General features: G+C 42.1%; 1 protein-coding gene across 7 annotated transcripts in view; it reads right to left on the reverse strand.

The window, feature by feature from the left end:
• Positions 1-22,892, reverse strand: part of C2H10orf67 (chromosome 2 C10orf67 homolog) — a 125,959-nt gene extending 103,067 nt beyond the window's left edge. For 3 of the 7 annotated variants that reach the window (XM_037890846.2, XM_043541327.1, XM_043541325.1), the window contains exons 1-4: positions 22,597-22,800; positions 18,026-18,146; positions 13,700-13,843; positions 12,684-12,758 (exon numbers count right to left, since the gene is read on the reverse strand). In XM_037890846.2, coding sequence (XP_037746774.1) covers positions 12,684-12,758; positions 13,700-13,843; positions 18,026-18,146; positions 22,597-22,697 — 441 coding nt within the window. In that variant the 5' untranslated portion in view covers positions 22,698-22,800. Of the gene's footprint in view, positions 1-12,683; positions 12,759-13,699; positions 13,844-18,025; positions 18,147-22,596 lie in introns of all 7 variants that reach the window. The other 4 variants (XM_043541328.1, XM_043541329.1, XM_043541326.1 and 1 more) reach the window with 2 other exon arrangements.
• Between the last annotated feature and the right edge of the window lie 4,471 nt (positions 22,893-27,363).

Here is a 27,363-nt window from a genome sequence, read left to right on the forward strand (position 1 = left end):
GAGAAAAGGAAGTGCCTAGAAGATGTAAAAGGAAACTTAGTTTGATAGCACCCTGTCTGGCAAGAACTCACTTATCAATAGCTGGGATGTGAAATCCTCATTTCTGTGTTTGTTCTATCACTGTAGTCCCCATTTCCTTATTGTTTGTATAATCGCTGTCTGGTTCTGTGATTGTTTCTGTCTGCTGTATAATTAATTTTGCTGGGTGTAAACAAATTAAGGTGGTGGGATATAATTGGTTACATAATCATGTTACAATATGTTAGGATTGGTTAGTTAAATTTCAGGAAAATGATTGGTTAAGGTATAGCTAAGCAGAACTTAAGTTTTACTATATAGTCTGCAGTCAATCAGGAAGTGGGTGGGGGAAATGGGAATGGGGGTGGGGAAATTGGAATCATGTTCGGCTAAGGGCAGGATTGGGAACAGGGACACAGGTGTAAGGCTCTGTGGGGTCAGAGCTGGGAAGGGGGACACTAAGGAAGGAAACTGGAATCATGCTTGCTGGAAGTTCACCCCAATAAACATCAAATTGTTTGCACCTTTGGACTTAGGGTATTGTTGCTCTCTGTTCATGCGAGAAGGACCAGGAAAGTAAATGGGTGAAGGAATAAGCCCCCTAACAACAGGCAAAAAGGAAGCCTGCCTTAGCACCCCTGCTGCGCTACTTACTGGGAGCCGCCTGATGTAAGCCTGTGCCCCAACCCCGCCCCCCAATCCTCTGCCCCAACCCTGAGCCTCCCCAAACACAGAGCGCCCTCCTGCACCCCAAACCCCTCATCCTCAGCCCCACCCCAGAGCCTGCACCTCCAGCCCAGAGCCCTGACCCCCTCCTGCACTCAAACCCCTTGCCCCAACCCAGAGCCCCCTCCCACACCCTGAATCCCTCATTCCTAGGCCCATCCCACAGCCCTCACCCCAACCCTCTGCCCCAGCCCTGAGCCCGTCCCACACCCCAAACCCCTCTGTCCCAGCTCTGCTGGGTCGTGGGCATCAACAATTTTCTTCAGCTGGGTCGCCAGAAAAAAAGTTTGAAAACCACTGATCTAGAGCACCCCTGACAGGTGTTTGTCTAACCTACTTTTAAAAATCTCCAATGATGGAGACTCCACAACCTTTCTAGGCAACTTGTTCCACTGCTTAACTACCCTGACAGTTAGGAACTTTTTCCTAATGTCCAATTTAAACCCCTTTGCTGCAATTTAAGCCCATTGCTTCTTGTCCTGTCCTCAGAGGTTAAGGAGAACAATTTTTCTTCCTCTTCCCTGTAACAACCTTTTATGTACTTGAAAACTGTTATGTCCCCTCTCAGTCTTCTCTTTCCCAGACTAAACATATCCAATCTTTTCAAACTTCCCTCACAGGGCATGTTTTCTAGACCTTTAATCATTTTTGTTACTCACTGCATTAACAAACCTCTGACTGCCAGAAAGCCCTGAGAGGAAGACGGGGTGGATCACTCCAACTGCCCTATTCCATACTCACTGCCCCTGCTGTTTGGATACTGGCCACAGTCCAAGACAGGACAGAGGGATAGATGGACCATTGGTCTGACCCAGTATTGCAGTGCTTATGTTCTTAATTTTTCACATTGAATTTAAGAGGAGGAAAGGGCAAAAAAAGAATCTCAACTAATATGCTTTAATCTGTTTTATAAACTTAAAGCGGAATTTAACAACAACAAAATAATAATATTCATTATTAAGGCTGCGTGTTTGTCACGGAATCCGTGACTTCTGGGACCTCTGTGACTTCTGCAGCAGCACGGGGTTGGGGTGCAAGGTGGGGCAGCGCTTACCTGGGGAGCTTCCTGGCTCCCACTGACATGTCCCTGCAGCTCCTAGGTGGAGGGGCCAGGGGGCTCCACACGCTGCCTGCACCTGCTACCCCTGCAGCTCCCATTAGCTGCAGTTCCTGGCCGATGGGAGCTTCAGAGCTGGCGCTTGTGGCAGGAGCAGTGCGTGGATCCCCCCAGCTGTCCCTCCCACTAGGAGCTGCAGGTACACATGGAGCCAGGTAGGTAGCCTGCCAGCTATGCCACACACTCCCCCTGGGAGATCCCAGGCTGCCCGCCACCACACGTCCCCTCCACAGCACCAGCGGGGGTCCCGGGCTCAGCGCCACTGTCTCCCACCTCCTGCCTAGCACCAGTGGGGGTCCTGGTCTGAGCGTTGCTGCCCCCCCGCCCCAGCACAGGTCCTGGGCCAAGCACTGCCGTCCCTCTCCCCCAGCACCAGCAGGGGTCCTGGGACAAGCGCCACCGCCTGCCCCTAGCAACAGCGGGGGTCCCAGGCCGAGCGCTGCCACTCACCTCTCCCCCAGCAGCAGCAGAAGTCCTGGGCCACCCCCCCAGCACCCAGGCCACCCCCAGACCATCCCCCCCAGAGCACCCACAGCCCCTCCGGCCCAAGTTTTAGTTAGGTGTATATAGTAAAAGTCATGGACAAGTCACAGGCCGTGAATTTTTGTTTACTGCCCGTGACCTGTTCATGACTTTTATTAAAAATACCCGTGACTAAAACACAGCCTTATTCATTATATGTGATTCAGCAGTAGTTCTACAAACTGTAGAGTCTGAAGTGCTATTATAGGAAAGGTAGTTATTTTTATTTCTTTAAGAAATTTAAAACAGTTATTTTTAAAAAGTTTCGTCTTGTTGTATATACTGGATGATTTGTTCTAAAGAGAGATTTTAATGCAATGTATGGCTCAAGTGTACGGGGTAGTGCCTGAAGTCCAGTAATTTAGAATATATTTTATTTTTTAAATAAAAAGTTTGTTTCCAGGTTTTCTTGGGAACATATACACCTGTTTAATTTCTTTGGGTCCAGAGAAAATAGTTTAAAAAATTAGCCTAATAGCAGCACATCTCCCTCCAGAAGTTGTAGATGAGAGGACAAAGCTCCTTGTAAATGTATGCATTCCTTCTAAGGCCTGTTTCATTTCATCTTGCAATAGAGTTGCAATATCTTTTTGCCACATTTTCTTATCTATAAAATCATTGTTTCTTTTTTCAAAATATACCATTGTGTGACACAAACTGTACCAAATTTCTTTTTATGGGATGTAATTGGGATATAATGATAAAGGATTAGAATTATTAAATGGATGTTTAACAACAACAAATATTAGAGCTGGTTGGGAATTCTACATCTGAATGGTTGTCCAATGGAAAAATCATTTTCTGTAAAAATGAAATTTTCTACAGGAAAATTTTGATTTTGCCCCAAATTTACAATTTTCCATCAGGAAAACTGAAATATATTTCATTGTCTCAATGTGTCCCAAACTGGAATATTTTTATTTGTGGAAATGAACTAAAATGCTTTATTTCAAGTCACTTCAACTCGGATAAGTATCCTAGCATGTGCACATTTTCATATGGGAGCTGTTGTTCCAGCCCTTATTGCCTCCTATGGGCCAGGCTCCCTAGCCTGATTACATTTTTCATAATGCACCCAGTCATATGACTCCCATGATACAACATGCAGCCCAATCCCAGCCTTGCATAATGGGAGATGTAGTCTTGCCAAGGAGACTGACCCATTGGGCAGGACGGGGGCTGGAACTACAACTCCCTTAAGGAAATGTGCACATCCTAGGGAAATGTAGATTAATATGAAATTACTCAAAATGAAAAATTTTGGGTCATTTCAAACAAACCAAAACATTTCAATTTTGGGAATGTTGAAATATTTTGTTTTGATGAAAAATATCAAAACAAAATATTCTGACATTTCCAAAGTGAATATTTTTTAAATTTCTATTCTGCAGATAATTTCAAAATTTTGACTTTGCCCCAGTTTGGGACAAATACAAAGTTTGTAATGTTGGATTTCCTGCAGGAGAAGAAATTCCATTTTCTGACCAGCTCTAATAAATACCTTAGCTTGTACACAATAAAAAGTTCCGTAGTTTGGAATTTTGTTCCTTTATTTAAAAAAAAAAAAAAAAATCTAAAATGTAAACGTTTTGCTCCTGATTTTAAAAAGCCATTATATTGCAGTATATCTTTGATTGCCTATTTTTTCTAGATGGAACTGATTCCTAGTGAAGACTATGGAAAATCCAAAAGAGTAAAGAGACAGGATATTTTACACTGGCTGAAATCTTAGCCTTCACTGAAGACAATGGCAAAATTCCCATTAAATGCAATGGGGCACAGATGTCACCCACTGTATTTTACATTTGTTTTATTTCTTCACTGTGTATTTGTATTCCCTGGCATCGGAGGACGTGTACACACCTTCTTAGGTATCTGGTCTGTTTTGCAAAATAAGGACTATGGATGAAATCCTGCTCCCACTGACGTTAACGAGAAAACTCTCCTTGACTTCAATATGGGCAGGAATTCACCACTGATCTGCCAGTTGACAGCATGCAAGGGGATTGCTTGCCCACACAGAGCCCCAGCAGTACTGGGGCCTGAAAGATTTCCCAAACAGAAGTAACCTGTGAATTACTGTTCATTTTTGTTCCAACTTGATTTCAACCTCCAACTATACAGGCGGGAAGGTACTCCTTCTGAGAAAGCCAAAAATATATTTTTGGATCGGACAAATTAAGCCCTCTTTTGTTTTGTGCAAGTGTCAAATTTCATAAGAACTTCTTCCTGTTGCCACAAAATAAACAAACAAACAAAAAAATCTTAAAATAGGCAAAAGTTTAATGAAGCTTGTTAAAGACTAGAGGTTGGAATTTCGATGGAAACATTTGTGCTAGGTGTAAAGAATATTCAGATTGGAGAATATTTTATTCCAAAATGTTATATCCTAATTGAGTGCCTATGCCCTGTTCCCTACAGAATAGCTTCTTTGTCAACATTAACCATGACACACTTTTCAATCACTGATAACTTCAGTAATATTCTACCAATTTTTTGTTTTCTAATTGGATTATTGACATGCTCTTCAATGAGGATTATTAAAGATTCCAGCTGCAAAATTCAGCCATTTAAAACTTAAGTATTTGTATGGGAAAAAATATTTTTCTTATCCTCAAAAGCATATGAAAAAAAATGATTCACCTTTGACCAGAGACCAAGGAGAAAAGATATCAATCCAGAAAATAATTTTTTTTCAGAAAATTCTGAGATGTGAAGACAACGATTTATCATCAAAACTGTTCTGCAAACTTCACTATAGAATTTACTACCAAATACTATAATATTTTAAGCACAAGTGCTTGATTAATACATGAATCCTGAACTTTCTGTTTCTAATTGTGAACACTGAATCTTACTAAGATAACGATAAGCTTAGATGAAAGTAGATCTGATCAGTTAATCATGAAAAGAAATTATACATCTTCACATCTCACTAATTAAGGGAAAAATGCAAATTAATATAATGTTTTGCAAACTTGAATGGCAGTAACCAGACTATACACATTGTACAAATACTAAAGACTTTCAGCTTTGAATTGATTTTAGGTGTGTAATCAAGCAATCAGAGTAACAGAAAGCAACAAAAACAACACGAGTCAGAGATCTGGGAAAATGTCAGCTAGTCAGAAAAGTGAAGGCTACGGGAGGCAAAAAATGCAGAAAGTTTCATACCTGATAACATCCCACAGGTTTGAATTTTGTTTAGAATTGCTCAGAAATGTAATTTCTTTTGCTTTAAAGTTTAAATATAAAAAGAACTAAGACTATAATTACTACAGAATAATGTGTGTGTTTTTCTTTCAAGACACACCAGCAAATGGAACATGCCCAGACACCAAAACAAAGATTTAAAGGCATCGATGCTCTGGCAATACTCCAAAAATAACCTAGTTGTGCCAATTAAACCTGTTCTGAAGTTGAGTGGGGGGAATTTTTAAAGGAAATCAGTAAGGTAGTGCTAACAACCTGTGAAATTAAAATTATATGATCACATTTTTGCCATTGTTACTGATAAACAATTCAAATATTGAAATCAACACTTAAAACTTCTAAATGTACAACTATTTTTAATGCTAACTGTGCAATAAATGTCATTTTATGAAGAATGCTCAATGGTAGCTGTTGGCCAACATTTAGTGGGACACTAACTCATGTTAGCTGTGCATTTGCTCATTTTAGTCTCAGTCCTATGGCGAGAACTTCCTCTGTATACTTCATGGCTAACAAAATCTTGTAATGCTTCTTTTCTGATACCCTGTGTAATACCATTTTAACATGCTGGATTGTCACATGACAACATGAGGGACAATTACATTATTTCTAGGGCTGTCAATTAATCGCAGTTAACTCACACGATTAACTCAAAAAATTAATTGCGATTAAAACTGATTGTGATTAAAAAAATTAATCACACTGTTAAATAAAAATTTATTAACTATTTTGGATGTTTTTCTACATTTACATCTATATTGTATTTGTGTTGTAATTGAAATCAAAGTATATATTTTTATTACAAATATTTGCACTGTAAAAATGATAAACAGAAGAAATATTTTTCAGTTCACCTCATACAAGTACTGTAGTGCAATCTCTTTATCATGAAAGTGCAATTTACAAATGTAGATGTTTGTTACATAACTGCACTCAAAACCAAAACAATTGTAAAACTTCAGGGCCTACAAGTCCACTAAGTCCTACTTCTTGTTCAGCCAATCGTTAAGACAAACAAATTTGTTTACAGCTACAGGAGATAATGCTGCCCTCTTCTTATTTACAACGTCACCAGAAAGTGAGAACAGGCATTTGCACTTTTGTAGCCAGCACTGCAAGGTATTTATGTGCCAGATATGCTAAACATTCGTGTGCCCCTACTTGCTTCGGCCACCATTCCAGAGGACGTGCTTCTATGCTGAGGGCGCTCATTTTAAAAAAAAAAAAAAAAAGTGTTAATTAAATTTGTGACTGAACTTCTTGGGGGAGAATTGTATGTCCCCTGTTCTGTTTTAAAAATATTCTGCCATATATTTCATGTTATAGCAGTCTCGGATGATGACCTAGCATGTTCATTTTAAGAACACTTTCACTGCAGATTTGACAAAACGCAAAGAAGGTACCAATGTGAGATTTCTAAAGATATGCTACAGCACTCGACCCAAGGTTTAAGGATCTGAAGTGCCTTCCAAAATCTGAGGGAGACAAGGTGTGGAGCATGCTTTCAGAAATCTTAAGAGGAACACTCCAATGCGGAAACTACAGAACCAAAACCACCAAAACAAAAAGAAAAAAAAATCAACATTCTGCTGGTGGCATCTGACTCAGATAATGGAAATGAACATCCGTCGGTCCACACTGCTTTGGATTGTTATCGAGCAGAACCCGTCATCAGCATGGATGCAAGTCCCCTGGAATGGTGGTTGAAGCATGAAGGGACATGAATCTTTAGTGTATCTGGCACATAAATATCTTGCGATGCTGGCTACAACAGTGCCATGAGAATGCCTGTTCTCACTTATAGGTGACATTGTAAACAAGAAGCGGGCAGCATTATCTCCTGCAAATGTAAACAAACTTGTTTGTCTGAGCGATTGACTGAATAAAAAGTAGGACTGAGTGGACTTTCAGACTCTACAATTTTACATTGTTTTATTTTTGAATGCAGTTTTTTTGTCCATAATTCTACATTTGTAAGTTCAACTTTCATGATAAAGAGATTGCACTACAGTACTTGTATTAGCTGAATTGAAAAATACTTTGTTTTTTACAGTGCAAATTCTTGTAATCAAAAATAAATATAAAGTGAGCATTGTACACTTTGTATTGTATAATAATTGAAATGAATATATTTCAAAAATGTAGAAAACATCCAAAATATTTAAATTGTATTCTATTATCATTTAATAGTGCAATTAATCATGATTCTTTTTTTTAATTGCTTGACAGCCCTAATTATTACCCAATAGGCAGTAGTTAAATGTAAGTAATTGCTCTTTGATATCAAATTCCAAAGGGAAATCTATGAAGAAAAATACTGATTTGCATTATCTTCTTACAGTGCCACCACTTAAAACACAACTGACCCATGCTTTGTTTCATCAAAGATTCTTGTGGCCATCATCTCTTTGAAATATATTTTCAGAGAGCACAACTGGTGGTACATCATATTAAGGATTTTTTTAAAAGAAATATTTAAGCACAGAGGTAAATATGTTCAAAATACAGATTTCCCTGACAGCAGGATTGTCTGGCTATGTAGACTCCCTCCTCAGGCCCTATGCTACCAGCACTCCCAGCTACCTTCGAGACACCACTGACTTCCTCAGGAAACTACAGTCCATCGGTGATCTTCCTGATAACACCATCCTGGCCACTATGGATGTAGAAGCCCTCTACACCAACATTCCACACAAAGATGGACTACAAGCCGTCAATAACACTATCCCTGATAAAGTCACGGCTAACCTGGTGGCTGAACTTTGTCCTTACCCATAACTATTTTACATTTGGGGACAATGTATACCTTCAAAATCAGCGGCACTGCTACGGGTACCCGCATGGCCCCACAGTATGCCAACATTTTTATGGCTGACTTAGAACAACGCTTCCTCAGCTCTAGTCCCCTAACGCCCCTACTCTACTTGCGCTGTATTGATGACATCATCGTCATCTGGACCCATGGAAAAGAAGCCCTTGAGGAATTCCACCATGATTTCAACAATTTCCATCCCACCAACCACCTCAGCCTGGTCCAGTCCACACAAGAGATCCACCTCCTGGACACTACAGTGCTAATAAACGATGGTCACAAACACCACCCTATACCGGAAACCTTCTGACTGCTATTCCTACCTACATGCCTCCAGCTTTCATCCTGACCACACCACAAGATCCATTGTCTACAGCCAAGCTCTGCGATACAACCACATTTGCTCCAACCCCTCAGACAGAGACAAAAACCTACAAGATCTCTATCAAGCATTCTTACAACTAAAATACCCACCTGCGGAAGTGAAGAAACAGATTCATAGAGCCAGAAGAGTTCCCAGAAGTCACCTACTACGGGACAGGCCTAACAAAGAAAATAACAGAATGCCACTAGCCGTCACCTTCAGCCCCCAACTAAAACCCCTCCAACGCATTATTAAGGATCTACAACCTATCCTGAAGGATGACCCAACACTCTCACAAATCTTGGGAGACAGGCCAGTCCTTGCCTACAGACAGTCCCCCAACCTGAAGCGAATATTCACCAGCAACTACATACCGCACAACAGAACCACTAACCCAGGAACCTATCCTTGCAACAAAGCCCGTTGCCAACTGTGCCCACATATCTATTCAGGGGACACCATCACAGGGCCTAATAACATCAGCCACACTATCAAAGGCTCGTTCACCTGCACATCCACCAATGTGATATATGCTATCATGTGCCAGCAATGCCCCTCTGCCATGTACATTGGCCAAACTGGACAGTCTCTACGTAAAAGAATAAATGGACACAAATCAGATGTCAAGAATTATAACATTCAAAAACCAGTTGGAGAACACTTCAATCTCTCTGGTCACTTGATTTCTGATCTCAAAGTGACTATCCTTCAACAAAAAACTTCGAAAACAGACTCCAACGAGAGACTGCTGAATTGGAATTAATTTGCAAATTGGATACAATTAACTTAGGCTTGAATAGAGACTGGGAATGGTTGAGTTATTATAAAAAGTAACCTATTTCCCCTTGTTTATTCCTCTCCCCCCCCCCCCCCCCCACTGTTCCTCAGATGTTCTTGTTAAACCCTGGATTTGTGCTGGAAATGGCCCACCTTGATTATCATACACATTGTAAGGAGAGTGATCACTTTAGATAAGCTATTACCAGCAGGAGAGTAGGGTGGGGGGAGAAAACCTTTTGTAGTGATAAACGCCCATTTTTTCATGGTTTGTGTGTATAAAAACCATCTTCTGTATTTTCCACAGTATGCATCCGATGAAGTGAGCTGTAGCTACGAAAGCTTATGCTCAAATAAATTGGTTAGTCTCTAAGGTGCCACAAGTACTCCTTTTCTTTTTGCGAATACAGACTAACACAGCTGTTACTCTGAAAGATTTCACACAGAAAACTAAGTATTGCTACGGACACACTCTCTCAGAAGGAACAATTCCCAAAGAATAGCTATGAGTGTATTTCACTAGAGGCTTTTTAAAAATGGAGATTTTTCTTCAAAACTCTATTCATAATCCATAAAAATATAGTACTTTTAAAGAAGATGCCTCTTTTCAAGCACCTCTAGAAGGAAAGGTTGGAACTGCTTACAACTGCCATGTTGAAATCACCATTAGGGAGGATTTTGTGGCTCTTTCAGAAACTTAAAATATTTTGTACTTGACTCTGTAGCAGTTTCGTTTTTCAGATGGCACTTCATGTTATTGTCCAGAAATGGTGCAGGAGAGACATGAACTGTCTCTGCCTCTACTCCACCTTAAAATATCCAATATCCAATTTAGCTGTTGCTAAATTGTGTCACTTCTCTCTTCAACAGCTATCTTTTTCCCGCTGCTAAAAATTCCACTAACATAGCTTCCTCCTTCCTGGATCCCTGATTCTCCCCTTGCTTCCCTTTAGGGTATATAACCCATTGATGCAAACATCATCTTCTCCTGCCACTTGGATCATGTCCCAAGTTCATGTCTCCTTTCACATCATATTCAGAAGCCTCATTCTCAGCATTCTGGATCTCCACTTCTCTTTATGACTGCTCTTCTTTCCTCCTCTTCACCTTCCTCTGTCCTACTCTGTAAACTCCACTTCCTAAATGACTTGATTTCATTCGCAACTGCACAGTTTTCCATGTCCCTCTATATGCCTGGAAGAGTCTTCATCCTCTTGTAACTATACATTCTTCCTCCTCCCCTTTAAATATCTCCCCAAAATTTGCCTTTTCCAGCTTGTTTTCCATTACTGCTTCCTGCGATGCTCCCTGTGCTATGCTGTACACTTGCTGCTATCCACTTGCTGGTATACACCTGCACCTGACTATGCTATTTTATGCATAAATATGTACTAATATATAAAATAAACCATTATAGTTAAAAATATTGTCCTGTGTCCTACCCACATCAGAAATAAAGCAATCATAAAAAAGAATGTGAAAATACTGACATTGTTTTCTGTAATGATGCAAAATCATATTTAAAATTTTTTTTATCTGCAAATCAAAGTTCAATAACTTCCTGGCAAGAATTATTCTTACTGGTAAAATGACATCTAGAAATTTGTGAAATGAGAATTTGTGTGATCTCTCAGATCTTTAACTACAGTCTCTAGAGGGCAGCAGAATGTCATTTAGGTCAATGTCTCCCAACCTTTCCAGATTACTGTACCCCTTTCAGGAGTCTGATTTGTCCTGCATACCCCCAAGTTTCATCTCACTTAAAAATTACTTGCTTACAAAATCAGACATAAAAATACAAAAACGTTACGGTACACTATTACTGAAAAATTGCTTACTTTCTCTTTTTTACTATATAATTATAAAATAAATCAACTGGAAATATAATTTTTGTACTTATAGTTCAGTATATAGTATGTAGAGCAGTAGAAACAAATCGTTGTCTGTATGAAATTTTAATTTGTACTGACTTTGCTAGTGCTTTTAATGTAGCCTGTTGTAAAACTAGGCAAGTATCTAGATGAGCTGATGTACCCCCTGGAAGATCTCTGCGTACCTCCAGAGGTACATATATCCCTGCTTAAGAACCACTGATTTAGGTTACTTATGGTCAGTCATCACTTTGTCTGCAATGACAGTTTGAGAGTGGAATTACAAAATGCACCAAAAGAGACAACATGGGTGAGGTAATACCTTTTATTGGAGCAACTTCTGTTGGTGAAAGAGACAAGCTTTCTAACTTTACAGAGTCTTATTCAGGTCTGGGAAAGGTACTCAGAAGATCATAATTAAATACAAGGTGGAACACATTGTTTAGCACAAGTAGTTAACACATATTTGTAAGAAACCGTTCAATGTGAAGTGGCCTGTTACACCTCTACAGTAATAGGACAAAATAAAAGACATTACCTCACTCACCTTGTCTCTGTAATTTTTGGGACCAACACAGCTACTACACTGCAAAATGCACTAAGAAGCTTTTCTTTTACCTGCTGCACCACATACATAATACAAGTGTGATAATCAGAGAAAACATTGGAACAGAGCTGGTCATATGAGTGGATTTTTCTTTTCTGATCTGTGGTTACAATTCCAATTTAATAGGCTGTAAAAATGGAAGAATCTGAACTTTCTTTATTGGAAGATGCAATATGTTAAAGATGTGAATAATTTCAATTATTAAGATATATTCATTTTGTGAATTAAAGCTAAAGTTGGTTTTCCAAAGATTCCATCCTTTAAGAGGCTACCCTGATTTTCTCAGACCTCTTTCTTCAATCCTCAGAAGCCTGCAGGATTAAGCTCTAACCAACTATTTGGGCCCAATCCTGCATTACTTGTGTACCCTGAAGTCGATGCAAGGTCAGGCTTTTCAGTAGCAGAGGATCTAATTGTTGTTGCTTAAAGTTAGCAAAAATGAACATACTGTAAAAATATTTTAATATTTCTATTCAATATATTGTTTTTGGAATGCTTAATCTTAATATGACAAATCCACCAAACAGCTCTATCATATCCTATTTTTTTCAGCTTTGACAATGCTCTTGTACTCACAGTGCTGCAGCCTGTAAATAACGTTATATCACTCTTCAAATCAATGTTATACTGAAAAAATAATTATAGTTAAAACCCACCTCATAATCTACTCTGAGAACAGCAAGTGCATCACATAGCTGCTGTTGGTAGCTTTGTCGAATTTTGACTTCTTTCTGCAATTCAAATTTTTAATGGGTTACTGAAACAATTATAATGGACTTTAAGAAAAACATTAATTCTTATTGTTTTTCCACTGAACAAAAACCAAAATGTTGTCCAAATCCTCTGTTCTGGAAAAAAAGTTAATGAGGCAGTGCCACCAAAAACTTTTCTGTCCCTTTGTTGTTTATATCACTGGTATATAAGGATCTCTCATTTCCACATTTGGCTAAATAATTGTACTGTATACACTTCTATATAAATGGGTTCCATGCTGTTGAAAAGAAACGACGACTACTAAATCTTTCCAAAGGAAATACTCGAAATGCAACCAATATATTTAAAAATATGTACATATGTACAAGGACTGTACATCTGAAAATGTTTAAAAAGGGAACTCCATAAATTTCTCAATTTAAAATATGTTTTATTATTTATTGTTCATACTGATATCTTGGAAGCTTGAAACTAAACCCCTTTCCTTTACTGTCGTCTTCCCACTCATAAGCATTCACTGGACAGTTACTGTACGGTTCTCCATGAGCACTAGGACATTGGCAATTAGTTTGGTTTGTTAACAAAAAGAGTGTTAAAGCATTTATTTTGGAAGATAATACATACATAAAGAACTGCCTGGACTTTATAAACACATAAGAAAAGAGGTAGGTTAAATCTTAGACCTATCACCTTTTAATTTAAAGTTCTCACTATTCTAGCATGTTTGTTACTAAAGGTTAAGATGTTTTTGTAAACATTTTTACAAATGTTTATATGTAGATGTTTTCCATATAACTACCCACTACTTTTTAAAATGCAAATCTTTGGAAATTCACATTCATATTAATCAACATATTTGTGGATTAATTTTATTTTATACTATTGCATATCAATAATCTGCCCAAATAAGGACGGTAGATGAATGAGAAATTGACATTTTAAATAGGTTACTCTGTACCTGTTTATGAAAAGCTTCAATGTCTCTCAGTCTGTCATTTATCTGTCTACAGAGATTTGAAGCTTGCTCTTGTATTTTTTCCTCATACTGTGCTTGAAGGACATTTTTATAGATCATAAAATCTTGCTGGATGGAGTCAGTGAACTAAAAATGTAAAGACTGATATTACATATACACTATAAAGGACATTTTTTCTATATAATCTTCCCTGCTGATACAAAATAAACTAATCAGAAAGTATTTGTGCTTTAATGATTCTGTTTATGTAAGACATTGGATGAGTGGCAATTTTGTTGACTGAAATACCTTGGCATCCTTCTAAACAGAGGATTACAAAATACTCTATCAGAAAACTTACTGACAAAAACCAAACAACTTAGTTACATAAAGCAAACTGTAATTGTCTCTGTAGGGTAAAACACAAATTATAAACAGTTATGAAAACAAATTATGTATTGTATTCTCAATGTCACCACTGACAATCTCGGTCACATGCTTTATCTTGAATATGATCATTGCATCACATGATCATTACTGTGGGATGTTAAAAAGTGAAGACTGGATTCAACAATACTGCAAGCACCTCATGGTATGGAAGAATCAGATTCATAATAGTGAAGTTATACGTCTGCCGCTTTGGGTGGAATTAGGCGTGCTCTGAGAACGCCTACTGGCAAGATAGGCAGGGCAATGCCTACCTTCACCTGTTAGAGGATAGCACTGAGGGTTAGAAATGACAGGTATCTGGGAGCATGTCCTGGAGCAGAAACGTAGGCTCCTGGGACTTTTACAGAAAAAAAAAGTTAGGCACTCAGGAATTTTAGGCACCTCCAGAGTCAGAGAGCAGCTGAACAGGGGTTTTAAGGATCTCAGAGGCACTTAAATTTTGGACTTAGGCACCTAAGTGAGAAATGCAAGTCTTTTTGTGGATCTGGGCCCTAATGATAATCATATATCCTACCTATACTAGTATAACTGCAGATACAACATTATTAACATTTATTTTGTCATAGTGCCTAAAAGTCACAGCCAGGCTGGGTCCTATAGCGGTAGGTAGGCACAACATATTAAACAACAGCTCCTGCCTCAAATTGCTTCCAGTCTAAAAGACAAGCTATAATAGGGAATGAAACAATGAGAAGGCCACAATAGGTGGTGGGGGAGACAGGGTAACAAATATAATAAGGTGTATGCCATTTTTAGCCATTTCATAGCTGTGGTCCAAACTTGCCACTGCTTAGCCATATTAGGTTGTAATTTTCTGCATGCCCTATGGCAGAGATGAGTTTTGAGGAGGAATTTAGAGGATAGGAAGGATAAGACTAAATTGTCAACTGTTTTGAAAGTAAGGACAAGAAATTAGCATTATGGATCCAATGAAAAGGAATTAAAGGGCGTTGGGGGATGATACAGTCAGAGCAATGAGCCAAGTTGATCTTAGTGATTGCATTTTGAATGGACTTGAGAGGGCTGAGGTTGTAGACTTAGAGGCCAGAGAGGAGAAGATTGCAGTAGTCAAGGTGCTAAATGATCAGCGCTTGGGAAAGAATTTTGTTAGTACAGGCAGGAAGAAAAGTCAGATCTTATACATACTGTGCAAGAAGAAGCTGTAAGATGTAGAAGTGGCCTGGATGTGTGTGGGAGGAGTGGTGGAGGTGAAAGCTCACTGTCAATGGTGGGGCAGAGGGATAGAAGTGGGATTAAGAGTAGCTACCGAGACTCTGTGGGGGATGGGAGTGGACAGCGAGTTCCAGGCAGGGAAGGGGGTCCCAGCTGTTCCTTCCTGCTCTCCAGCCCAATCCTAGGCACTGAGGTGGCCACTTCAACCCCTCCAGGTCCCACTCTCACACCGACCCCTTCACACATGCATGTTTTTTACCCCTTCAATATTTCCACTGCAGAAGCACTAGCTCCCACTCCCCCTCCCATTTCTGCCCCCCTACTGTATGGATCAAAGGAAAAGGCCTGAGTCAAAGCAAAAGCCAATAAATTAATGGCTTGAACAACAGGGAATATAGTGGTGTTGTCTAATGTGATAGAGAAAGGAGTGAGTGGAGAGGGCTCTGGAGGAAAGATCAGGAGCTCAGTTTTGGCCATGTTATGTTTCATTCGATAGCTGGACACACACTAGGAGATGTCAGAAAGACAGGCTAAGAGTTTAGTTTGGATGAAAGGAGATAAATTCGGAGTAGGGAGTTGTATTTGTGAGTCATTAACATGAAGATGGTAGTCAAAGCCCAGCTGGTAGCTGAGGTCACACAAACAGAGTGAAAGGAAGAGGGGGCCAAGAATGGAGTCCTAAGGGGCTTGAACAGAAAGAAAGAGAGGAAAGGAAAGAAGGAAGTTCCACTAAATGAGACTCTCAAGGAATGTCCAAAATTTGGGAGAATTAAGAGAGAAGAGAGTCACAAAAGCCCAAGGATGACAGCGAGTAATTAATGTGAACCTCCTTTGAAAATGAGCACTCAGGTATCAAATCATTTGTATTTAAAACAGTGTAACAGAACTTCTACGCTCCTTGATAATTGTCCTGTTCTGTTCATCCCCCTGAAGCACCTGGCACCAGCCACTGTCAAAAGACAGGATAATGGGCTAGATGGATCATTGATCTGACCCAATATGGCCATTCTTATGTTCTTACATTTTAAGCACTGTAAGAAGGCATGATTGTGATAATTCAGTTGACTGACTAAAGAACACTACTACTTGATAAGAAAATTTAACATTTTGAATGACAGAAGAACCCAGTGAAGAATCAGGAGAATAAGAGGGTTACAACTAAAGGTTGTGGCAGTGGTATTATAAAGACACTCACATACTATGCACCTTAGTGTTCATGTAAGATAGAAATTGTTGATTTCAATCAAACATGAACAGACTTGATCAAAATAAGAGCAAAGCACTGTTTAATAATTATATAAAATCATTTTAAAAAACTTACCGAGCTATTTGGTGCAATAGTCTGCAGCAATAATCACAGCAGGTTAATGCACTATATTATAAATAAGGCTATGTTTTAGTCATGGGTATTATTAGTGAAAGTCATAAACAGTTCATGGGCAGTAAACAAAAATTCATGGCCCATGACCTGTCTATGACTTGTACTATATACCCCTGACTAAAACTTGGGTGTTCTGGGGGCGGGAGTGCCCCAGGTGCTCTGGGTGGGGGGTGGGCGGCAGTGGGCAGCCTGAGACCCGCGCGGCTGTTGGGGGGGGGGAAGGGGGGAGAGGCAGCAGCACATGGCCCGGTCTGCTGCTAGGGGGCCGGGCGGTGGGGCACAGCCCAGGACCCCAGCTGCTGCTTGCGGGGAGGAAGGACATGGCAGCCAGAGACCCCCACTGCTGCTGCTGGGGGGTTGTGTGCACACAATGGTCTGAGACTGACCCAGCAGCCTCAGGGTGGCTGGACCCCAGGCCAACTGCACCTGCCACTGCAGAAGTCACGGAGGTCCCGGAAAGTCACAGAATCCATGACTTCCATGACAGACTCGCAGCCTTAATTATAAAGTATCTCCTTCCCTCAGTTTTCCATTTGTAGCATTTTAAAGGAATGAAAAATGTAAAAAATAAATAGTGATATCTCATACTATTTTGTAATATGGGTTTGTTAGACATGAATTTGTTAGAGACGGGCTTGTTTTAATCCAATAGTAAACGTTTTTATCCAAATTTTTTATTTTTAAGCCTCTCAGTGCTTCTACCAAAATCAGAGCAGCAAAGTGAAAGAAGACTTTAGTTACAACCAACCTTTCGCTACCCAGTTGATTTGAATATTACATTCCTATTTAATTCGTCACATAATTGTTTTATACATAATCTTTTTAAAGTAAGGGTATTACACAAGCTACTTGTTGGCATATACATACATAGCCAATTCACAGCTAATATTAATGGAGCTGGGCCTATTTATTCCAATGCTAAACTTCTCTTCTAGAGTCCTGGGCGTTAATATAAAAGGTTTACCATTTAAGTCTAAAAGTCTTCACTTATGTTCATTCTCTGCTCACCATGTTTAAACTTTTTCCTTTTTTATATGCTTGATCAATCTTCTCATGGATATAATATGTACTCTGATAAGGGTAAACAAACTGTCTAGACTTTTATTCAGCTATTCCTATTTAATATAAATGTGAGTTATTGGCATATTTTAATGGAAAACTGAGATTTATGTAAGCTTAAATGAAACCACCGTAACAGGACCAAAAAAAAGTTAGATTAGGCCTCCACCCCTCAACAACATAAAAGGTAAAGATGACTTTGACAGAAGATCTGTCCTACAACATGGTGAAGAATATCCTGAGACATATCCAAGAAGCTCTCTTACCTGTACTAGGGCTTGTGTAGTAGTAGTCAGCTCCTTTAGTTCTACTATTTCTTTGATATCTGTTTGAGTGGCATGATCTGTGATAAAATAGCCTACTTTTAAGTCATCTGAAATGGAAGGCCTACAAAAAAATCAAAGTTTTTTTCCATTTAAGAAAGATTACTAAATTAAGTAGTCAGTTAAGGCAATTTAACTTTAAGAACTGAAATTCAAAACAGTAGCGATCCTCCAAAGCACATACTTCTTATTGTTTTACTTACCTATCTAAGATAACAATTGGGTATCATTTGGGAGAATGGAGTAAGAAGTGTACTTACAATCTGTTTTCCCTTGTAATGTTTGTTTCATAAAGAAAAGTGTTTTTGATTAGATATCCAGACAAAAACTTCAGAACAAACAATGTTATTTTAAACGCTATAGGAAGAGAATGCAGAGAGGAAAGAATGTATTTTAGGACCATTCTTCTATACACAACACTAATAATTTTTCATACAGTTTAGGAGATCATACTTAATTTTAGAGTTGTGTGGGAACTAGATTTTCTGTTTCCGGGAAAATCATTTTTCTATTTTGGGACAAAACAAAAATTTTGAAATTTCCCACAAATCAAAATTCTGAAAAAAAAATTCATTTCAGGTCAAAGTGTTTTGTTGAGATGTTTTATTCCAATTCTGGCATTTTAAATCTTATTTAGAATATTTAAAAAAATCTCAAACTTGTTTTGAAACAAAATATCTAAATATTCTGTTCTGAAAATGTCAAAATATGTTTCAACATTATTGGGACAACAGGCTAGGACAAATTCTGTTGTCAAGCATCCCGAGAAAGCCAAAAACAGTTTAGCCAAGTGAAATGTAATTGCTGCCTTGTTCGCAACCTGCCAACCTACACTTCAAAATATTCTTGGATGCACTGACTGATTCCTATGTCCAACCTGAGGATGAACCAACAATTTCCTTGTAAATGTCACTGAACGACGTAAGTAGATTATACTTGCCTGCCTCAACTGCTTTGCTAAATCCCTCCCCTGGTGCCATTTAGCCAGTTGAGCCTCAAAATACTCCTCAGGAACAGTGCATGTGGCTAATTATGCTAGGGAAAAAACTAATTATATTCTTGAGGGACAATCAAATTGAACATCCAGGTTAGTCTTGGACAAGTCACTTTAAAGACATTAAGGGGCTGAGGAAGGAAGATTTGCTAGCCTGAGTACAAAGAATCTGTCGGTTAAAACTCTAAGGGAGAGGACCAAGTCTACTCATGTTTACGCAATACCTAACAGAAAGTGGTTTGGATTGAACCTTTTCTCTCTCCTTCATAAAGGGAAATAGAAAAACATTCTTCCAGAAAGTGTTCCAAATGAGATCCTCTTTACAATGCTATGATTACAAATGTCAGCTTGTCAGGCACTTTGACCCACCAACCATAACGTGCCAAGGTCATGTCTAGTACTATTAATATGTTCAACAGACAAACTCTAGGGCTAATCCCAGTTCTGCCCCGGACTCATTATTTGGCCTCTGACAACTCATATCTCTGTCTCATATTCCCCATGGGACTGAGAGTCAAGAATTCTAGTTCTAATCCTGACTTTGCCGCTGACTTCCCCAAGACAAGACACTTAACCCTTCTGGGTCTCATTTTCCACAGTTTAGAAAATGACTACTCATTGTCATCTTAATAAAATTCTATGATTAGAAGAAAATGCCAAGTTTGGACTAGTAAGCTCTAGCTAGAAATGTAGCAAGTCCTTTGTCTGATAGACTGTTGAAGAAACTTCTGTTCTTCAACAATTTCCATGAGAGATAATGGAAAACAGACAGAGTTATATATAGTCAAGTAGTCCACAGGAGTCAGGAAAATCCCAGAGGACAGAAGCTGAAAAGCAAAAGCTATGATCAAGAGTCTACCACAAAACTCTGTATAAGATATCCAGTTTTATGATGTGACAATATTTTTAGTTTTAAATTGATTAGGTTTAGCTACCTATCCCTTAATTGGAAAGGTGCTTAAGATGATCAGTGTAGATTAGAGAAAAGGCTATGTTCAAATTACCTAATTCATAAAGAAAGAGCCTCAGAACAGGTTTGAAAGCATTCAGAGAGAACCGTTTTGTGACCCTTAAAACATTCTGTTTACAGGCACAGAACACAATAACCTTGAAGTATTAAAGTGACACAAAAATGAATGATGTGAATAATTGAATTTTATTTTATTTTATTACCCCTTTTTTGCTTTCTGGCATTTTTCTTATAATTCCAATAAACCTAGATACATAAACAGATTCTCAGTGACATACTCATCCCCTCATCTAGAATTTAGAGTAACAGATTTGTCACTAGCCCTGGTCAATATATAAACAAGGATATTAGTGGTTAAACATCAGTTTTATATTTGAAAGACTGCACCAAACTCATCAGCAGAATGCCCACTAGCATCTTAATGGGGTTCAGAATCAGGACTAAAGCATGGTGAAAGAGTACCATGCACACTACTCCCACGTGCACCACTGCTCAGGTGGCTGGATGCATATTATAGGATTTTTGTCTCCTAAAAACAAACTATTATTTTAGCCACTACTGGAGGCAGATGACAATACTCAGCTTCCTACTGAATCACTGGGCAACACTTCCTATCACACATGTTCTTTAACTGTTGCTGAGTCAGATCCTACTTATCTTTTGACATTTAAAAGGATCATAACATAAGGATGGGGATAGTGGAGGGTTAAAATGTTCATTTTCTTTGAGGAAAAAAAGATATTGTATTTATCTCACACACAGGTCTTTAGTCATACCAAAATAATGCTACATTGAGGAACATTGCACAACAGATGTCAAGCAATAGTAGGCACAACTCCTTGTAATCTTTAAAATCTTACACAAATATAAATAAAGCATTTTGAAACAAAGTTGTAAGAATAAGGTCATGTACTGCCAAGGACTGATTTAAAAGCTATTTTCGGATTATTAACAGTACATAGGGGCGATTTAATATAATTTAATCTTCCGCTGTCATTTTAGAAGAATGGGTCCATGAGGGTGAATTGGTATTGCTTACAAATAGCTAGTTGGTATTTTTAATTTGAAAGGATTTCTCACAACGACCGACAGCAGATGTACAATCCTCTGGCTTGAAACTCCCACGAAACAAGTTAGTGCATACCCTGAAGGGGCTCTTCAAAAAGGCCTTTGGAAAGAGGAGCATTAAAAAAAACAACCACCACCAAGCAGTTCTTGTGTTATAAAAAAACCTTTAATGCTAATTCTCAGAGTTTCACAACTGTTTTTTAAGCATAGACAGTAAAAATATTGCTAGTGTCAAGGTGCCCTACGTCCTCTACCCAGTTGGAGGGAGTAAGACTAGGTACAGCAAAGCACCAGTTCCACCAAACAAGGTACCAGCTCATGCTGTTCCCACCACAATGAAGAGCCAGATGTTCTCCTCCTGTATCCCTGGCATTCGTTGGTCCCCAAGTCCTCTCCACTCACTCACCAGCTCCCCCGCCTCCCTCAGCTGCCCTGCCACCTCCTCCCCTCCCAGCTCCCCCGCCTCCCTCAGCTGCCCCCCAGCTCCTCCCCGCCCAGCTCCCCCGCCTCCCTCAGCTGCCCCCCAGCTCCTCCCCGCCCAGCTCCCCCGCCAACCTCAGCTGCCCCCCAGCTCCTCCCCGCCCAGCTCCCCCGCCAACCTCAGCTGCCCCCCAGCTCCTCCCCGCCCAGCTCCCCCGCCAACCTCAGCTGCCCCCCAGCTCCTCCCCGCCCAGCTCCCCCGCCAACCTCAGCTGCCCCCCAGCTCCTCCCCGCCCAGCTCCCCCGCCAACCTCAGCTGCCCCCCAGCTCCTCCCCGCCCAGCTCCCCCGCCAACCTCAGCTGCCCCCCAGCTCCTCCCCGCCCAGCTCCCCCGCCAACCTCAGCTGCCCCCCAGCTCCTCCCCGCCCAACTCCCCCGCCTCCCTCAGCTGCCCCCCAGCTCCCCCTTCTACCTCGGCTCCTCCCACTCAAGCTCCCCCGCCTCCCTCAGCTGCCCCCCCCAGCTCCTCCCCGCCCAGCTCCCCGGCCTCCCTCAGCTGCCCCCCAGCTCCTCCCCGCCCAACTCCCCCGCCTCCCTCAGCTGCCCCCCAGCTCCTCCCCGCCCAGCTCCCCCGCCAACCTCAGCTGCCCCCCAGCTCCTCCCCGCCCAGCTCCCCCGCCAACCTCAGCTGCCCCCCAGCTCCTCCCCGCCCAGCTCCCCCGCCAACCTCAGCTGCCCCCCAGCTCCTCCCCGCCCAGCTCCCCCGCCAACCTCAGCTGCCCCCCAGGTCCTCCCCGCCCAGCTCCCCCGCCAACCTCAGCTGCCCCCCAGCTCCTCCCCGCCCAGCTCCCCCGCCAACCTCAGCTGCCCCCCAGGTCCTCCCCTCCCAGCTCCCCCGCCAACCTCAGCTGCCCCCCAGCTCCCCCTTCTACCTCGGCTCCTCCCACTCAAGCTCCCCCGCCTCCCTCAGCTGCCCCCCCCCAGCTCCTCCTCGGCTCCTCCCCCTCCAGCTCCGCGTGTTCACCCCACCGAGGTGCCAGCCCCGCCCCGGAATTCTCTTACCGGCAGTCGGCCTCCAGCTCCTCCAGGCAACAGGGCAGCGCCAGGAGCTCTAGGATGTGCGGAGACAGGCTGAGCTTCCGCCCGGCCGAGATGCTGCTCATGGCTGGGCGCGGAGGCTCCGGCCGCGTCTCCGCTAGAGGGTCCGGGAGCGCCGCAAGAAAGGAGCCAAGCGTCCGATACCATGGCAACTAGCGCCCCGCCTCACCTCCCGGACACATTATTAATTGGAGGACAGAGAAGTGACGCCACTTCCGGTGACAAATGGGGAAGAGTGGAGAAGGGGCTTCTGAAGAAGTCAGGCTGTGAGCTGCGGTGACGCAATCTATGGAAGCCGCCTTCTAGCTACTAAATTCCCGCACTTCACCCCACATAGTTACTCCTCCACCCCTCTCCGGGACACTCGCAATAACCCCCACCCCACACACGTCCACCAGCCCTCCCATTTAACCTGAGTGACATCAGGCCACGCAGGACACCTGCCAACATATTTCCACACCAACCATATTTCAGCTCCTTCTCCTGCAGTGACACCACTCCCATCTATCTGCCTCCACTTTCCAGTGACCTCTTCATACCTGCCAGCCCTCCCTCCGAGGAGCACTCCACCCATCTAACCTCCCTCTACTAGTGCCAACCCTACAACTAACTACAGCTCTGCCTCCCACCAACTTTGCTACCTATCCTCCTTTCACCCTGTGATACCCACCAGTCTAGGAAGTTCTAGGAAGAGTTGCCTTCTTTCCTTCAAGAGCAGGAAATTGGTAATTGCTGTAATTGGTAATGGGGTGCGGCAACAAAGCATCAAATAAAAGAGAAAAATTTGACATAATTGTGCTTGTGATGTGTGGGTATGTGGTTTTTTTGAGGGGTTTGGTTTTAAATCAGTTTTCTTAATCCTATATTTAGTTTGGTTGCCAACTTCATTAAGGAATTTAGTGTACTAATAAGTATGTAACATAAGTGCTTCAAATATGTGTCAATATGGATTCTACTGTAGGTGTGCATGTACCTAATGCACACAAGCTCAGAATGTTTTGAATACTAGCGTCTGGCAGAGCTGTGCATAAAGGGTGGCGTGGTCTTGACCCTCCCTCAGTTCCTACTTATCACCTGTGACAGGGAGATGGAATCTGGACTGTGTCTGACCTGTTCCTGAACTTCAGATCTCTGTTTTGTTGAAGAAACCATCTTTAATTCTTTGCATTAAATACTTTTATTAGACTTTTAGACATTCCCCCTCCCCCAACAAAAAAACCAAGCGGGATGAGACTGTTTGGACCAACTGCTAACTATGGTGAACTTGAACCCCACTGGGTGTAAATCCTGTCCTTTTTTTGATGCCTAAATGCCCTGAATAGATGGACACTGCAGATGCCTGGTCTGTGTCAGGGAGGGTCACATCCTCAACTAGTGTTCCTTCTGCCACTCATTCTCTTCCTGCATCAAAAATCCCAAGATTTGAGGCTCAAGATGCATCTCTTGGAGCAATCCATGAACGTAGCATCCGATCTAAGAGCAGAGATACTCTCCCTCCCAGAACCAATAAGACTGTCTTCGTCAAGTGCCCCAACTACTGGGCACTGCACCTCAGTTTGAGCAGGGAGAAGAAGCCAAAAAGGCACCTAGACTATTGGGACCAGAACCAATATCCCTGATGCTGATCACGCCAACCTCGGAACACACAAAGAAGGGCACTCCCACACCAAGCACAAACACAGCATGGAACAGTCAGTGCAACCATCCTGCAGAGAGGACTCAAAGCTCAGAGAGAAGCCCCTGAAGTCCTCAGCATTGAAAAGGAATAGCGCCAAGGCACCAGCAGCAAAAAAGACCCAAGAGATGGTTGCACCAGTCCAGACATCAACACCAAGATTTATGCCAGTATCAACCCTAGAACTGGAACACTTCCCAGCATAGGTACCCACTTTCTAACGTGCCCGGTGGGTGCTCCCACCAAACTCTGCCCCAGACCCTGCCCCCACTACACCCCTTATCCCAAGGCACCACCCCCACTCTGCCTCTTCCCACACCCACCCTACCACTTCCTGCCTCGTTCCAACCCCCCCCGAGCACGCCCCACCCTCGCTGCTCCCCCTACCACCCAGTGCCTCCTGCATGGGGTGGAACAGCTGATCACGGCAGGCGGGAGGCACTGGAGAGGAAGGGAAGGTGCTGATAGGGGGGCTGCCAGTGGGTACTAAGCATCCACCATTTTTTCCATGGGTTCCCCAGCCCTGAAGCACCCATGGACTCGGCGCCTGTGCTTCCCAGTACTGAGATATGTCTTCAGGGAGCCCCCCTTACCTCTTCTCTTGGCACTGTAATACTCGCAGTGGTGGTGCCAGAGCATAAGTACTAACCTAAGGGCAGACTATTAAAAAAAACCAGGGCACAAACCCCAAATTGGTTGTGAGTTCTTAGATTTCACTAACCAACTGCATCAAGTGCAAACTCCTCAGGTATATTAAAAGCCTTAAACAGAGTCACAGACGAAGTCCCCTTGGATACTCCACTCTGTTTTGCCACCCAGGTGAGTTCATCTCTGTGATAGGTGGCCTTCAAGACCAATAATCACAGCAATGTTCAGGTTACTTTTAGTCGTGAAGGATCAGTCAATTGCTCCTTCGATCTCACACCAAGAGACACTGCTTGTTGCAAATCCTATAATAAACTTTATGAAGATTTACTAAAAGGGAAAGGAAACTAGATAGTTATTTACAGGGTTAAAGCAAGCAACAACAAAAAAGACATGAATGAGTTGCAGTTTTAGGTTTTAATAGGTAATAGAGGCATCTATAATCAGCAAGCTCTATTTGTCCTTTAGGGTTAACCCAAACTAAGCAGCAGACGATCTCTTGCTTATACCCAGGAAACACCTTACCTCTCCAGAATCCCAGCAACATAGAAAGCCTTAGTTTCTTTTGTTTGGGGTTTGCATCCCCCTCCTGCCATGTGCTCTCAGATGATGGGAGAAGTCCATTTGCATGACTCCTCTTTCCTGGGGAGTAGGAAAAAACCCAGAGTTTTTAGTCTTTTTGTTGATGATTCCTCAATCCAGATATAGGGAGTTTTCAGCTGTAAGATCCAACCCTAGCCTGTCTGATATCAATGGGACACCTTTTACAGGAGCGGCATAACAATTTTTGTAGAAGAGCAGCTCGTCACATGTCCCTCTCCTGTATGGCGAATCATACAGTCCCAGAAGCTCACACTACACTCACTCAAATACTACATTATAGTTGTAATGTAAATACAGATGGAATACAAATATTACAAGAAAGATTAATGCATGCAGCAACTCAAAACAGACATTTTCTTATCATTCTAATACCTGTCCTATCAATATTAATCCACAAGTGATCCAGACAGATTTCAGCTATGTATCTGTCAATGTTCATTTGAGACATTGAGACCTTGGCATGAGCTGGCACCTGCTCTGCCAGCATCACAAGCTCCACCAACATCAGCACCAGAACCCCATCCATTACTACCACCTTTTTCAGACAGCTATTTCTTCTCCCCTGCTTTGAGCAGGGAACCATTGCTCGGGACACAAGAAGAGTACCGCAGGGATATTTCAGGGGCTTCTGGTATCAAGCTCCAATACAGGACTGGCAATGGATGAGCCTCCCATAGTCTGGCCACTACCAATACAACCTGTTGCCATGGCTGTACTGGCCTTAAGGAACCCACCTTCCCACAGATTCTGGGCCACTTCCCATGTCTTGGGAGAAAGGAGGAAATCTCTCTCACTGCCAGCATCACTGGCTAGAGTGCCATCACCAGAACCAAAGGGACCTCCTTGGGAGGTGACAGAGGTAGCTTAGGAGACACCCAGCTACCTTCCCTGCCTAAAAAAAAATCCTCCTCCTCCCCATATGAAGCAGTCATAGTGGCCCTGACAATGGTTGTAGGTGACTTCTGAGCTTCCCAGAAGTTGCTCTCAATGTAGCAGACACATGAGACATCGAAACAATGCTGATCCAAGAGGATGCCCATAAATTGTTCAACCTCCTCAGCTCGTCTGCACTCACAAGAATTGTCCTTCCAATCAATAATGACATTCTTGACCCAGCAAAGGGTCTGTGGACTAAGCCAGCCTCACTCCCTACAATTTTGAAACTAGTAGAAAAGCACTATCAGATCCCACCAAAGGGCTTCAAGCTCTTGTATGTGTACGCAACTCTGGGGTCACTCATTTCTGCAGTCTAAAGAACACCAGTTCTACTAGGGGACTCTGAAAGACAATGACCCCAAGAAGTTGAATACAATAGGCTTTATTGCCCAAAGATAAACAATTAAGTGCTGTTAAGAAAGTACAAATTCCTGATCTGGGTGAGAGTAACCCTTTCCTCTCTCAGCTTCTGGTCCTTGCAGCAGCTCAGACCTGGGCTCTAGCCTGAGTCTGAATGTCTGCACTGCAATTTTATAGCCCCACAGCTCAAGCCCAAGTCAGCTGGCACAGGGTAGCCACAGGCGTTTTATTCCAATGTTGGCATACCCTGTGTAGGATAGATATGAATGTAACCCCCAAGGAGATTACCTAGATTCCTGGGGCTCTGTCTGCTGACAGTTTAGGGAGAGGCACACTGTCCCTGGTAGGGAGGGGGAGCTAAGGCAGACTCAGAGTCTGCCCGGCAACCAATAGGGAGTGAGATGCCCTTCCCAGGGAGCTCAGGAAAGGGGAGAAGCCATTTTTTGAGACAGTCTGGAGCCAGCCAGGGCAAGGGCAGGATTTGCTGTGTGGGAAGTTGGTGAGTCCCACGC

Source organism: Chelonia mydas, chromosome 2, assembly GCF_015237465.2.
Source record: "Chelonia mydas isolate rCheMyd1 chromosome 2, rCheMyd1.pri.v2, whole genome shotgun sequence".
Classification (NCBI taxonomy): Eukaryota; Metazoa; Chordata; order Testudines; family Cheloniidae; genus Chelonia; species Chelonia mydas.